The sequence below is a fragment of the Xyrauchen texanus genome, chromosome 4 (genome assembly GCF_025860055.1).
Source record: "Xyrauchen texanus isolate HMW12.3.18 chromosome 4, RBS_HiC_50CHRs, whole genome shotgun sequence".
Taxonomy (NCBI): Eukaryota; Metazoa; Chordata; class Actinopteri; order Cypriniformes; family Catostomidae; genus Xyrauchen; species Xyrauchen texanus.
In genome coordinates, this window is record NC_068279.1 from 53,824,317 (window position 1) to 53,838,759 (window position 14,443).

At 47.5% G+C, this 14,443-nt stretch overlaps 1 protein-coding gene across 3 annotated transcripts in view; it reads right to left on the reverse strand.

The window, feature by feature from the left end:
- The window catches only part of LOC127637737 (astrotactin-2-like), a 749,824-nt gene that overhangs the window by 379,253 nt on the left and 356,128 nt on the right, over nucleotides 1–14,443 (reverse strand). For all 3 annotated transcript variants that reach the window (XM_052118989.1, XM_052118979.1, XM_052118998.1), the window contains one exon: nucleotides 11,421–11,558. In XM_052118989.1, coding sequence (XP_051974949.1) covers nucleotides 11,421–11,558 — 138 coding nt within the window. The remainder of the gene's footprint in view (nucleotides 1–11,420; nucleotides 11,559–14,443) is intronic.

Genomic DNA, 14,443 nt, shown 5'->3' on the forward strand with positions numbered 1-14,443 from the left:
CATAAGAATCTTGATTTGCCTCATATATAAGAAGATATCTTCAGAATAAATTTTTTGACCATGGCTCAAATTCACTTACCAATCTATATAATCTCAATGCAAAGTCCAAACTTAATGTAACTTGCAAAACTGTAACACAAAAATATTCTGAGGATGCATACCAAATTGCGTCCAATTCTGTGCATAGATGGTGCTACAACTAAAAACTAGCTGTAACTACAAAACAGTTCCTCATTTCCCAAAAACAATTGATTTTAGCAGTTAAGAGTGCATTCTGCGAGTGATTTTATTAACGTTTGTTATTTTTTACGTGCATTTCCCAAAACTGCACTTAACATGAATGTGCGATAATGCGCCTTAAAGGTTTAGTTTACCCAAAAAAGAAAATCATCCCATATTTTACTCACCCTCAAGCCATTCTAGGTGTATATGACTTTATTCATTCAGCCAAGCACAATCTGAGTTATATTTAAAAATATCCTGGCTCATCCAAGCTTTATAATGGGAGTGAAAGGTACCTTAGATTTTGAATCCCAAAAAACGCATCCATCCATCCATCAATAAAAAAGGAAGCCAGTGAACATGTGGACGGCCATTACCGTAAGCCAATGATTATGGTTTGTAAAGTTATAAAAATGGATATTTTTCTTACAAAAATGCATCGCTGTTAAAATAAAAAAATAAAAATAACAGGTATCGTTTGGTTACGTATGTAACCTCCGTTCCCCGAGGGAGGGAACGACACGTTGTGTCAGAGAAGCGACACTAGGGGTCTCTCTTGAGCGCCGATATCCACCTCTGATCTATGAAAAAAGGCCAATGAGAGTTGGCAGCCAGTATTTGCATGTCCCGCCCCCGGACATACGGGTATTTAAGCGCCGCAAATACGGGAGTTCATTCAGGATTTTTCTGAGGTGCCGGAAATGGTCCGGCCACAACAGTGGCTCGGTTCAGCGACATGGCGGAGGAAAGACACAACGTGTCGTTCCCTCCCTCGGGGAACGAAGGTTACATACGTAACCAAACGTTCCCCTTCTGTCGCTCTCTCCACGTTGTGTCGGAGAAGCGACATTAGGGGACCCATTCCAATGTTGCCATGCGCTGAACCGTGTACGTGAACTGCCGATACAGAGGCGGGCAGGGATTTCATCCAGTGCCGCGCATCGTCTGTACCTGGCTGCATGTACCCTTCCCCAATGCCCCATAAGAACATCGGGATCCTTCTAGTTACCCTGGGAGGGGAACAAGGCGATGTTTGCCAACATGGGAACGGGCCAGCCTGGCTGGGCCTCTTTTCTCTCTATGTTTCTCGCATAGAGCAATCACGGCCGGGGCCCTTACACATAGCACATAGGGAAGGGGGTCTAACCCAGACCCTGCGGAGACCACACCTGCCCTTTTTCTTGGGGAGGAAAAGTGGTAGACATGTCACACGGCCGTCTTAGGGCTCGTGTGGAAAGTATGGTGCGGTGGTAGATCCAGCCTTGAAAGGGGGGAGTTGCTACAGCACGGCGACCGGAGCAACTATAACTGCCTAAGGGAGACACGGGGGTCCGCTCGTAAGGGGACAGAACCGTGGAATTACACACAGGGGGAGTCCGAACCGGAGGCCTTCTTATTTTACCTGTGGAGCCCCTATACCAGTACGGGGTGGCCATCAGGGTACCCGCAGTGGCTTGGGTCGGCGAGTTCCTCCGCTGAACCACGGACCCGGAGGGCTGGGGAGGAATCGACCAGGGTCCCAACTCGGAGTGGGGCGCCCTGGGAAGAAGGCGCACTACTTTACCTTGACGTCAGGAAAAGGGCGCTGGGCGCAAGCAATCCACCCGGCCGGTCGGTCTACGTGTTACCGAGTTCCACGGGCTCGGACCTGAGAAAACACGAGACGCAACCGACTCAACGCGGAGGTTGTAAAACCTTGCGAAGGTGTTGGGTGTTGCCCAACCCGCGGCTCTACAGATGTCTGCTAGGGAGGTGCCCTTGGCCAGTGCCCACGAGGACGCAACACCCCTTGTTGAGTGAGCTCGGACCCGCAAGGGTAGGGGCACGGCCTGGGTGTGATAAGCCAGTGTGATGGCATCGACAACCCAGTGGGCGAGCCTCTGTTTGGAGACGGCATTCCCTTTCTGCCGTCCCCCAAAGCAGACAAAGAGCTGCTCAGAGCGTCTGGTGCTCTGTGTGCGGTCCAGGTAAATGCGCAGTGCACGCACTGGACACAGCAACGAAAGGGCTGGGTCTGCCTCCTCCCGGGGCAGCACTTGCAGGTTCACTACCTGATCTCGGAAGGGTGTGGTAGGAACCTTGGGCACATAGCCCGGTCGCGGTCTTAGGATCACAGACGTATCTGCCGGACCGAACTCCAGGCAAGTGTCGCTGACAGAGAACGCTTGCAGGTCCCCGACCCTCTTGATAGAGGCGAGCGCGATCAGCAGGGCCGTCTTAAGAGAGAGGGCCCTGAGTCCAATTGATTCAAGCGGCTCGAAGGGAGGTCTCTGGAGTCCTGCCAAGACTACCGAGAGATCCCAGGAGGGAACTAGGCCTGGCCGGGAGGGATTCAACCTCCGGGCGCCCCTCAGGAACCTGAGGATCAGGTCGTGCTTACCCAAAGACTTGCCGTCTACAGGATCGTGGTGGGCGGCAATGGCGGCAACATACACCTTGAGGGTGGACAGGGACAGCCTCCTGTCCAGCCTCTCCTGTAGGAACAGGAGCACTGACCCGATCGCGCATCACTGCGGGTCTTCAGTTCGGGAAGAACATCAATCTGCATACAAACACCACTTTAGGGCCTAAAGGTGCCTGGTAGAGGGGGCTCTGGCTTGGTTGATTGTATTCACAACGGTCGCCGGTAAGCCGGCTAGCTCTTCCGCATCCCGTCCAGGGACCAGACGTGGAGGTTCCAGAGGTCTGGGCGCGGGTGCCAGAGCGTGCCCCGTCCCTGAGAGAGGAGGTCCTTTCTCAGGGGAATTCGCCAGGGAGGAGCTGTCGCGAGAAGCCTGAGTTCCGAGAACCAAGTCCGAGTGGGCCAGTAGGGGGCTTGCTCCTCGTCCTCCCTGACCTTGCACAGCACCGGTGCAAGAAGGCTCACTGGGGGAAATGCGTACTTGCGCAGCCCCGAGGGCCAGCTGTGTGCCAGCGCGTCTGTCCCGAGGGGAGCCTCTGTTAGGGTGTACCAGAGCGGGCAGTGGGAGGTTTCCTGGGAGGCGAACAGGTCTACCTGGGCCTTGCTAAACCATTCCCAAATCAGCTGGACCGACTGGGGGTGAAGCCTCCACTCCCTGCCGGGCAGGCGTTGTCGTGATAGCGCGTCCGTTATGACGTTGAGCTTGCCGGGGATGTGAGTGACTTGAGTCGCTGCTGGCTCCATAGGAGGAGACGGCAGGTGAGTTGTGACATGTGGCGGGAGCGTACGCCGCCTTGGCGATTTATGTACGCCACCACCGTGGTGCTGTCCGATCTCACGAGGACATGTTCGTCCCGAACTAACGGGAGGAACTTCCTGAGGGCAAGAAGGACGGTCAGCAACTCCAGGCAGTTGATGTGCCAACGGAGCGGGGCCCCTTTCCAACGGCCCGCTGCTGCGTGCCCGCTGCACACGGCACCCCACCCGGACCGGGAGGCGTCGGTTGTGACCAGAACGCGTCGGGACACCTGCTGCAGGGGCATTCCTGCCCGTAAAAAGCAGAGGTCTGTCCAGGGTCGGAGTGTTTTGAGGCAGGCGGGGGTGATCCTTACCCGATGCGTGCCGTGGTGCCATGCTTGTCTCGGGACTCGAGTCTGGAGCCAGTGCTGGATTGGTCTCATATGCATCAACCCCAGCGGCGCGACCACCGCGGAGGACGCCATATGCCCCAGGAGCCTCTGGAAAAGTTTTAGAGGGACCACTGTGCCTGGCTTGAAGGAAGCGAGGCATTCCAGCACCGACTGAGCACGCTCGCTCGTGAGACGTGCTGTCATTGAGACTGAGTCTAACTCCAACCCGAGAAAAGAGATGCTCTGAACCGGAGTGAGCTTGCTCTTTTCCCAGTTGACCTGAAGCCCCAAGCGGCTGAGGTGCCGGAGCACCTGGTCTCTGTGTGTGCATAGTAACTCTCGAGAGTGTGCTAGGATGAGCCAGTCGTCGAGGTAGTTGAGAATGCAGATGCCGGCTACTCGTAGTGGGGCAAGGGCCGCCTCTGCGACCTTCGTGAAGACGCGAGGGGACAGAGACAGGCCGAAGGGGAGGACTTTGTACTGAAATGCCTGGCCGTCGAACGCGAACCGTAAGAAGGGTCGGTGTCGTGGCAGAATTGAGACGTGGAAGTACACGTCCCTCAGGTCTACCGCTGCGAACCAATCTAGATGCTGAACGCCAGCCAGAATATTTCTCTGTGTGAGCATTTTGAATGGGAGTTTTAACAAGGCCCGATTGAAAACTCGCAGGTCCAGGATTGGTCATAAGCCGCCGCCTTTCTTGGGTACAATGAAGTAAGGGCTGTAGAAACCCTTCCTCATTTCGGTTGGAGGGATGGGCTCTACCGCGCCCTTGGCTAAGCGGGTCGTGATTTCCATGTGCAGGGAACAGGCATGCTCTCCGTGTACTGCGGAAAAGCGGACGCCCCTGAAGGGGGGCGGGAGCCGGACAAACTGAATTGCGTAACCGAGTCGAATGGTCCAGTGCAGCCAGCGTGATGCGTTGGGAAGCGAAAGCCACGCTTCCCAGCTCTGCGCTAGGGGCACCAAAGGGACGAGTATTTTGGACGTACCCGGCGAGGCCTCGCAGCGGGGCGGAACAGGTAATGCAGCGTCGGGCGGCTTCGTTGTGGCCTGAGGCTGAGGTGCTGAGAATAGACTCAAAGCACTTACCTTGCTCCGCGCGCCCGGCAGGGGGACAGTCGTGGGCAGGCGGAAGGCGGGCTCGCCGCGTCCGGTGTACCGGGACTGTCGTAATCTGAAAGCACATTGCCGTGAGAACGGAATTTGCGGGCCAGGTGACCCAGAGGCAAAGGAAATAGCTCTTTTATTGAGAATGTGGGTACCACAGCCCCCGTCAGGGTGTGGCAAATGAAAAAACAAAGGATTCTCCACCCGGCCCTCCACCGGGGGACGGAGCGGTCTTACCACCTCTGGAGCTAACGTCTTCGGCTCTGGGTCGGCTGTCTCAGGAACGCTTGGGAGCCTTCCGGGTCCTAGAGGGGGTTCGTGAGACAGGGGCCATACGCCGCCTGTGGGGTGCTTCGACGATGGGGCTGAGAGCTGGGCCCGGGTTGGGGCAGAGCAGGAGCTGGTTTCCTCGCCGCAGGGGGACGCCCTCAGCGAGCAGACGGGGCAGGGCCTGTAGCGGCAGGTGTGCGGCGGGGCATGATGTGAGAGATGGCCTCCGCCTGCTTCTTCACAGCGGAGAACTGTTGGGCGAAGTCCTCGACGGTGTCCCCGAAAAGGCCAATCTGGGAGACAGGTGCGTCCAGGAAGCGGTTCTTGTCAGCCTCACGCATCTTAACCAGATTGAGCCAGAGATGGCATTCCTGGACCACTAGGGTGGCCATCGCCTGTCCGAGTGCCTGCGCTGTGGCCTTCGTCGCTCTCAGGGTGAGGTCGGTCGCTGAGCGCAGTTCCTGCAGCACATCAGGATCAGGTCCACCCCCGTGCATGCTTCTGAGTGCTTTGGCCTGGTGGACTTGCAGGAGGGCCATCGCATGCAGGGCGGAGGCAGCGCGTCCAGCCGCACTGTAGGCCTTCGCGTTGAGCGAGGATGTTGTCCTACAGGGCTTGGATGGGAGTACGGGGCGGCCACGCCAGGAGGTAGGGCTACCGGGGCATAGATGGTACGCAACTGCCCTATCAACCTGGGGAATCGCCCCGTATCCGTGGCGCTGTCCGCCGTCGAGGGTGGTGAGAGTGGAGCGGGTGGCACCTAGATGAGCGGAGAGCGGGGCTCTCCACATAGACGTCAGCTCGTCATGCACCTCCGGGAAAAACGGGACCGGGGGGATGCGTGGCCGCAAACGGCACGCTGCCCCCAGGAACCAGTCATCCAACCGTGAAGGCTGTGGGGAGGATGGAGGGTTCCAATCCAACCCCACGCTCACGGCGGCCCGGGAAAGCATGTCAGACATCTGAGCGTCGGCCTCAGCCTGGGCCTGCTGGCCCGAAGGCGGCAGTCCAGGGGAGTCCTCGGCATCAGACATCACACTCTCCGATGTGGCGGCGAGCTCATCTGCTTCGGGCTCGGGAGGATAGACAGCCAGGCCGTGAGGCGAGCCGCTATCGCCGCGAGCGTGGACGGGGACCAGCGAGCGTGTCGGGGAACGGGAGGTTCGCGGGGGGCTACCCGGCGAAACTGCACCCGCTGCCGCCCCCAAATCGCCCCCAGCGCCAACCGCATCGTCCTCAATCCCGTGGGAAGAAGGAACAATGCGGGGTGCAGCTGGGGTGGCTTGCTTTCTGTTGAAAGCAAGCCGCGACTGCAACGTGGTCGTGGTCATGTTCTCGCAGTGAGAACATGAACCATCCACAAATGCTGCCTCGGTGTGATCGCGGCCCAAACACACGAGACAGCGCCTGTGGCCGTCTGAAGCAGAGAGGCTTCTACCGCATCCAGAAACAACACAGGGGCGGAAGGGCATCTTGAAAAAGACGCGTCCTGAAAAGGACGTTCAACGCCGCTGTGTTTTGCTCTTTTAGAGAAATTCACTCTTTTAAGGGAAATAACGCTTTTAATACACAGTATGTGTGTGTGTGTCTGCGCTGTCGAAGCGCTCAGGGGCAACAATGCACATCGTGCAAAGTAGGAGAAAGCCGCTGTTGTGCGCAGTCAAATCCAACAGCATGCAGATCGTCAGAGGAAACAGGAACGTAGTGGTGTGTAAACTCGCAGCAAACTGCAGACAGACCATCGGCTCCGAAGAAATTTTCTGAATGAACTCCCGTATTTGCGCCACTTAAATACCCGTATGTCCGGGGGCGGGACATGCAAATACTGGCTGCCAACTCTCATTGGCCTTTTTTCATAGATCAGAGGTGGATATCGGCACTCAAGAGAGACCCCTAGTGTCGCTTCTCCGACACAACGTGGAGAGAGCGACAGAAGGGGAACATGATATTAAAGTCTCAGCAAAAAGTGTTGCTAGGTGTTTTTGTAATTTTCCTGCTGGTGTCTGCATAAGTATGTGTCCTTAAGATGTTCTTAGCACTGTACAGTTATTCTAGAGCATGTGAAAGTCTTTGAGCATTTTTAAGTTATACTTAAGTTATGATGGCTTTGGGAAACGGACTACAAAATTAAGATCGATCATGAAATGGATTCTACGATCTACTAAGGCTTACGGTGCTTTTGGGAAATGAGGCCCAGTTTGATCAAGGAAGTTGGATTTTGGCATGTCTCCTCTTTGCGAACATATCTACATTATATTGATTGTATCGTTCATATGGATTTCAATTTCTGACACTTTAAATGCATTGAAAAGCCTACTTTTTCTAACTTGTCCTAGGTCATTCCTCTGATTGCAGTGTATCATCTATAGATCCTTATGACAAACAGTTATCAAATAATTTTTATTAATTTAGCAGATATGTGGCTATACATAATTTGGGTGTGATCTATAATGACTAATTGGACTGTATCTTGTGAATGCAATGTCCATAATGTTTTCCATGTGTTCCAGATTTTGTGAAATTTTTGTGAAAAAATTTACGTGTTAATTGAACTGCGAATGTGTTTGAAAGAGGTACAACCAGTCCACTGGAAAGTGGATGGGGTGCACAAGACAAGAAGTGCTTAGAAGTCTGCAAACATCACACCTATATAGTAACTCAATCACTTAGTAATTCAATTACTTTGACCCTGACAAATGCAGCAATTGTGGTCAATTTCTCCACTTTTCCAAACTGCCTGGACCGCTTAATGTCATTTGTGGTTATATTTTTCTCTTAGTGACTTTTTTGTAGCAAAGTACTTTTTTAAATAAGTAGCTGAATGTAGTTTATCTTCTGTAAATTAAGTAGCTTGGCAATCGACAGTTTCAGAGTGGCTTCCCCAACTCTGCGCAGACCTGGCCTTTTTTTAAAGGGGGCATGACTGGGCCTCCTGAGCCTTCCAGCATTTTCATTCTTTCCATTCCTTGAGGAAGTTATTTGCACAGGCTCATATGACCTCAAGAGCAGCTGACAGCTGTATTAACCAAGTAGCTTTAAGAAGATTAGGACGAAGATTAGGGCTGTTTACTTTCCCAAGTGATGCAATGTTTCACTTAATTCGGAATGGAGATAACCTCTGGAGTATCAGGAAACCTACAACGCCACAAGTCGGGAACACCACAGCAACACTGGTGCTGCAAAATGACTTGCTAGTGTCCATTCTGGTGGAATCCAAATAAAAGCAATCGCTTGCCTCTATTCACACTTCCTCCTCTCTAAGGCAAAGGGAAGACATGGCCTCCTCGTTCCGGGATGAAATTGAAATGTTAATGAAAGCTATTCATCATCACAGTGCTGAAATGATCTAAGCGTGTGATGGGGAGAATGAGAGATGACTGTTTTCTGAGAAAGGAATATAATCCTATTATTGGACACAAAATAGAAAGTACAACTGCAAAGCTCCATTAAACAACATTACCAGCACTGCTTTACTTATCTGGCAACGATATGTGCCATGACTTCTTAAATTTTCCATAATGTACTAGCAACCGAGAACATAATTCCTTAGCTGGCAGGCTTTTAAGAACAAATTTAGAGTCTAATAAAAATATCATCCATCGTAACATGTCAGGATAGCTTTCATAAACCATGCTTAAGATATAATGTCTGTGATTTCAGTCTATACCTGATCCATATTAGACATCATGCTGACACTGTAATGTTCAGCATATGTTGAGTTTGCAACAAAGATGGAAACAGCTTGGTTGTCAAAAATGTAATAAACAGCTTGTTCTCTTAGGATGTTTTTGACAACAGCAGACATGGGGCTATCAGGAAAAGTGTAAGTGTCATATTGAGGAGTTTGTATTAATAACTACATGATGAACTGAACATCTCACTTAAAAGAACAACTCAACTGTGAAGAACAACTGTGTGGTTAAGGTGTTCTGATTGGTTGCTAGTGTGCTCTGGCTGGTTGCAAGTTCATTGCTAAAACGTTGCAAGGTGGTAGCTAAGGTATTCAGAATTGTTTCTAGGCATTTGCAAGCACATTGCTAAGTGGTTCCTAATGTTTTCTATGTGGTAACTGAGGTGTTCTTAGTGGCTGCTATGGTGTTCTGGCTGTCTGTGGTTGCTAAGAGGTTAATAGGCTGTTGCTAAAGTGTTTAAGTGGTTGTGAGGCAGTTGCTAAGGTGTTCTGAGTGGTTGCTTGGAATTTGCTAGCAAATTGGTAAGTGGTTGCTAATGTATTCTTAGTGGCCGCTAAGAAGTTGCTAGGCTCTTGCTGAAGTGTTCTGAGTATTTGCTATGTTGTTACTAAGGTGTTCTAAGTGGTTGCTTGGGTGTTCTGACTGATTGCTTAGCAAGGGCATTACAAAGAAGTGTGGTTGCTAAGAAGTTGCTAGGTGGTTGCTAAGGTGTTCTAAGTGGTTGCTAGGCAGTTCAAAATGTGTTTAGAGTGGTTGCTAGGCATTTGCGAGCACATTGTTAAATTTTTCGTTGGCATTTGATAGTTAAGAGATATGGGCAGACAGATTATTTGGTGGATGTCAAAGTAGTAACCTGCATTGTTATCCTAAGATATATTTACCTGATCTATACCTTGAAATGGGTTCTGTTTGTGTAACCTACAGTTATGTATTCAGCTTAATATAGTAATGCATGTGTTATGTATATATATATATATATATATATATATATATATATATATATATATATATATATATATACACTGAACTGCCACAACATTAAAATCACTGACAGGTGATGTGAATAACATTGATTATACTGTTACAATGACACCTGCCAAGGGGTGGGAAATATTAGGCAGCAAGTGAACAGTCAGTTCTTGAATTTCATATGTTGGAAGCAGGAAAAATGGGTAAGTGTAAGGATCTGAGCGACGTTGACAAGGGGCAAGTTGTGATGGCTAGACAGCTTGGTCACAGCATCTCGAAACGTCAGGTCTTTTGGAGTGTTCCTGGTAGGCAGTGGTTAGTACCTAACAAAAGTGGTCCAAGGAAGGACAACCGGTGAACCGGCGACAGGGTGATGGGCGCCCAAGGCTCACTGATGCGCATGGGGAATGAAGGCTAGCCTGTCTGGTCCGATCACACAGAAGAGCTACTGTAGCACAAATTGCTGAAAAACGTAATGCTGGCCATGATAGAAAATTGTCAGAACACACGGTGCATTCCAGCTTTCTGCGTATGGGGCTGCGTAGCCACAGACTGGTCAGAATTCCCATGTTGACCCCTGTCCACCACCGAAAGCACCTACAATGGGCACGGAGCATCAGATCTGGACCATGGAGCAATGGAGGAAGGTGGCCTGGTCTGATGAATCAAGTTTTCTTTTAGATCATGTGGTCGACCAGGTGTGTGTGCATTGTTTAACTAGGGAAGAGATGGCAGCAGGATGCACCATGAAAGAAGGCAGGCCGGTGTAGTCAGTGTGATGCTCTGGGCAATGTTCTGCTGGCACACTTTGTGTCCTGGCATTCATGTGGATGTTTTTTTAACACGTTCCACCTACCTAAAGATTGTTGCAGACCACGTACACCCTATATGGCAACGGTATTCACTGATAGCATTGGCCTCTTTCAGCAGAATAACGTGCCCTGCCACACTTCGAAAATGTATCAGGAATGGTTTGAGGAACATGATGGAAAAATTCTCCAGATCTCAATCCAATTGAGCATCTATGGGATGTGCTGGACCAAGTCTGATCCATGGAGGCCCCACCTAGCAATTTACAGGACTTAAAGGATCTTCTCCTAAAGTCTTGGTGCTAGATACAACAGGACACCTTCGGAGATCTTGTAGAGTCCATGCCTCGACGGGTCAGGGCTGTTTTGGCGGCACAAGGGGGACCTACACTATATTAGGCAGGTGTTTTTAATGTTGTAGCAGATTGGTATATACCAGTTCATTTAGATGCAACCACATGAAGTATTGTTTTTTATATACATATTATATATTATATACATGTTATATACATACAATTTTTTTTTGTGTAGATTGAAACCCTGCGAGGAATTACTGTCTGGAATTTTGGAGTCAGAATAAGAAATTCTGTCAAGTTAGGCAGTTAATCTTGAAAAAATAGAAATAACCCAATAGTTTTGTCAAGCCAACATAACCTCAACGTATAGGTACACAAATCAAACTAATCCCAAATTATTATATAATTATTTGAAATACTCTTTCTAATGGTAATGGTAAGAAGCCTGGATTTCTGTCTTAATATGTCCATCATTGTGTCAATACTGTATTGCGAGCATATACTAGTTTTGATGTACTCACCGCACTTCTCCTGGGTCTTCTGTAACCAGCACGTCTGTCTTACAGCTGGCAATTGGGTTGATTGACAGCTCCACCGGAGGAACCACGAAGCTCTTACTGACTGGCAGCCAAAGGCCTTGACCAAGACTGTAGGACGACCTGCAGTGTGAGTGACATCAACACAAAGTGTGTCAGGTGTCAGCTGAATTTCAATGAGCCACTGTAACATGCTGCTTATTAGAAGAAGCCGGCACTGACCAGGACAGGAGAGAGATGTTCTTCGATATTAACAGTGTATGAGAACTCTAGCCAACAGACTCAAAGTTTTGCGAGATTCGGGCTAGTTGTCATATAGGGAAGTTTTCACTAGGGTTATATCTCAGTAACTACAAGGTATACAATAACATATATAGCAAGATATGTTCAATTTAATGTCAACGGTTGAGAAAATCCATGAAAGCAAAATGCAACTTACAGTACATAATATTCTTTCGCCATTGTTCTCTCACCCTCCATACAGATCTAGTATTCACTGTGTGTTTGCAGACATTAACATTCTGTGCTAACTGCCGTTACATTCCTGATAAAGATTTTAATGTTTCCACTAATGACTGGATCATTAAAGAGTAGAAAATACTCTGCTACATACAGATAGGAATACAGAAGGAATACTAAGTGGAAATGTTTCAGAGCACAGAGTTTCTCAAATGACCCTCATTCTTCATCAAAAAGTCAAAATCATTTTCAGATTTCTTTGTAATGTAGATTGATGGACATGATCACATATAAAAGACATGGATAAATTATGTGCAAGGTACATTTACTGCTGAGTAGGCCCTACAATTAAATAACTTCATTAAAGTTTTATAAGCGTCTTAAGTGATGTTGTCAAAATAACTGCTGAATTCATGTGAAAAATTAAGTAACTAAGACTTCTGGGATATAATGTTGCATGATCACATTAAGAGGTGGTGGTATGACCAAAATATCATATCATGGCATAAGTAATGTTTTATCAAGGTAACAGTATATATGAAGAGATGGTTATTTCTAGGAATAAAAAAAAAATAACAACAACAAGTTTTCAATAAATGTAATCAAGATCCGGAAAGTAATCATTGTTAGTAACAAATATAATGAAGTCTCTTATTGTAGCAATTCTTACATTTTACACCAATGAACCATTTATCAGCGAGTTATAATGTTTACATCTACTGGCCATTTATAAAAGTGTGACTGGTGAGGAGGTGAGTGTGGTGATTAATGATCAGTCTATAAGTGTATGTGAACGATTCATTGTTCATTAAAAATACATAACCCCATATACTTATCCCAATAAAATGGAATCAAGGATATATATACTTCCCTAATGAAGACTTTTGGCCATTCAACCATTGTGAACTGTACGTAAAGTAAATAAAATATGCAATTCACCTTCATCAACCATACTAATGTCATAAAATTATCATTAAATGAGTGTATAGCAATTGATTCTATGTATATACAATATATGAAAACACTAATGTGAACCGCCTTACCTCCCATATACTAAAATCCTTATTTAACAGTGTCCATGTTACACATACAGTATTACATGCAACTATTACTTTTAGTTATTATATGTAATGCAAGTACAAGCTCTACAACATAATTATACAGCAATAGGATGTAGTGCATTGGTATTACTCTCCAATTACCTATGTAAACACATAAAGTGTGACCCACAAGGGTAATTACATTTAGAGCTTTTATTATACTTAGGGCCTTTATTACCTTTATAAACTAAATACACTTCACGTAGACCCTTTATTACATTTAGGACTAACAATTATTACATTAAAGGTGCACTCAGTGACCTTTTTTTGTGACATCTTGGACTTACAGTGACTCCTAGTGGTGTGGATGCAGCATCATTCAAAATCAATAGTTTTCAGTTATAGATGCCTTTGCAGAATTTACTATTCACAATCGGCCATGATTAATTTAATCCAAGAATGAAAGTGTCCAATAACATGATTGAGATTAATTGAGTGATATTCAACTGGTCATATGATTCTAACATGGCCCCATGAGGGCACCCTTATCCCATGTAGAATAAAAAAGTTTTGATAAGGTTACTGATATGGCTCCTCATCTCACATGAGTGGTCATGATTTTATTTGTATGTTTCAAAATTACAATTAATTTCTTTAGGAGTAATAGGGAAAAACTGACTGAGTGCACCTTTAAGGGCCTTTATTACACTTAGGATGATTACATTTGTGCCCTCTGTAATTTTTTTATTTTTATTTAAGTTGACAAAACAAAATTGTCCAGTCATATTGACATATTACATTGTGATTCTATCAATTGTTTTTATTCAGTGACAACCAGCACACCTGACTAACAAGCCCCTGCTGCCAAAACTTATTTGGGACACATCCAACCTTACTTCATGTTTCTTTGTTACTCTCACATACAAATTAAGCACTTACATTATAAAACTTCCAGTCCTGGCAACTGATAACTGTGCCAAATTTACCAAGGTGTAAACAGCATTGTGAAGCTATTGGTTGACACACACTACTGTCTCAACTTGTATACCATCATACCACCCAGCCCTAATCACGTGCACCCTACCCAATGTACATCATAGCAATCAGTCCCAAGAGGTGATTTTAAAGGCTACACCACTTAGTTGTTCTGAATTCGTCCATCATGCATGAGCTCAGGTCTGAGTGTGCCCGGTTCCTGACCCTGGCTGTAGACAAGCACGTCTGAATTACTCAGGATCAATGCATACATCCACTCATAAATAACATGGCGGTAACCCCGGCCTTGCTCCGACTCATCAACTGACACTTCAGAGGGCATCGATTGGTTTCCTCATTCCACGATCAGTCAAGTGCTGTCCGCTCAACTAAATGGCTTGTGTGGTCAGGTGGTAAAGTGCGATGATGGCGGCGGTGAGTTAGAAGTGAATGAATGGATGATATCAATTTCAATAGCTTTATTTTGGCCTTTGCTATTAGACCCAAGAAGTGGAAATCAGTTGAGGCCTCTAC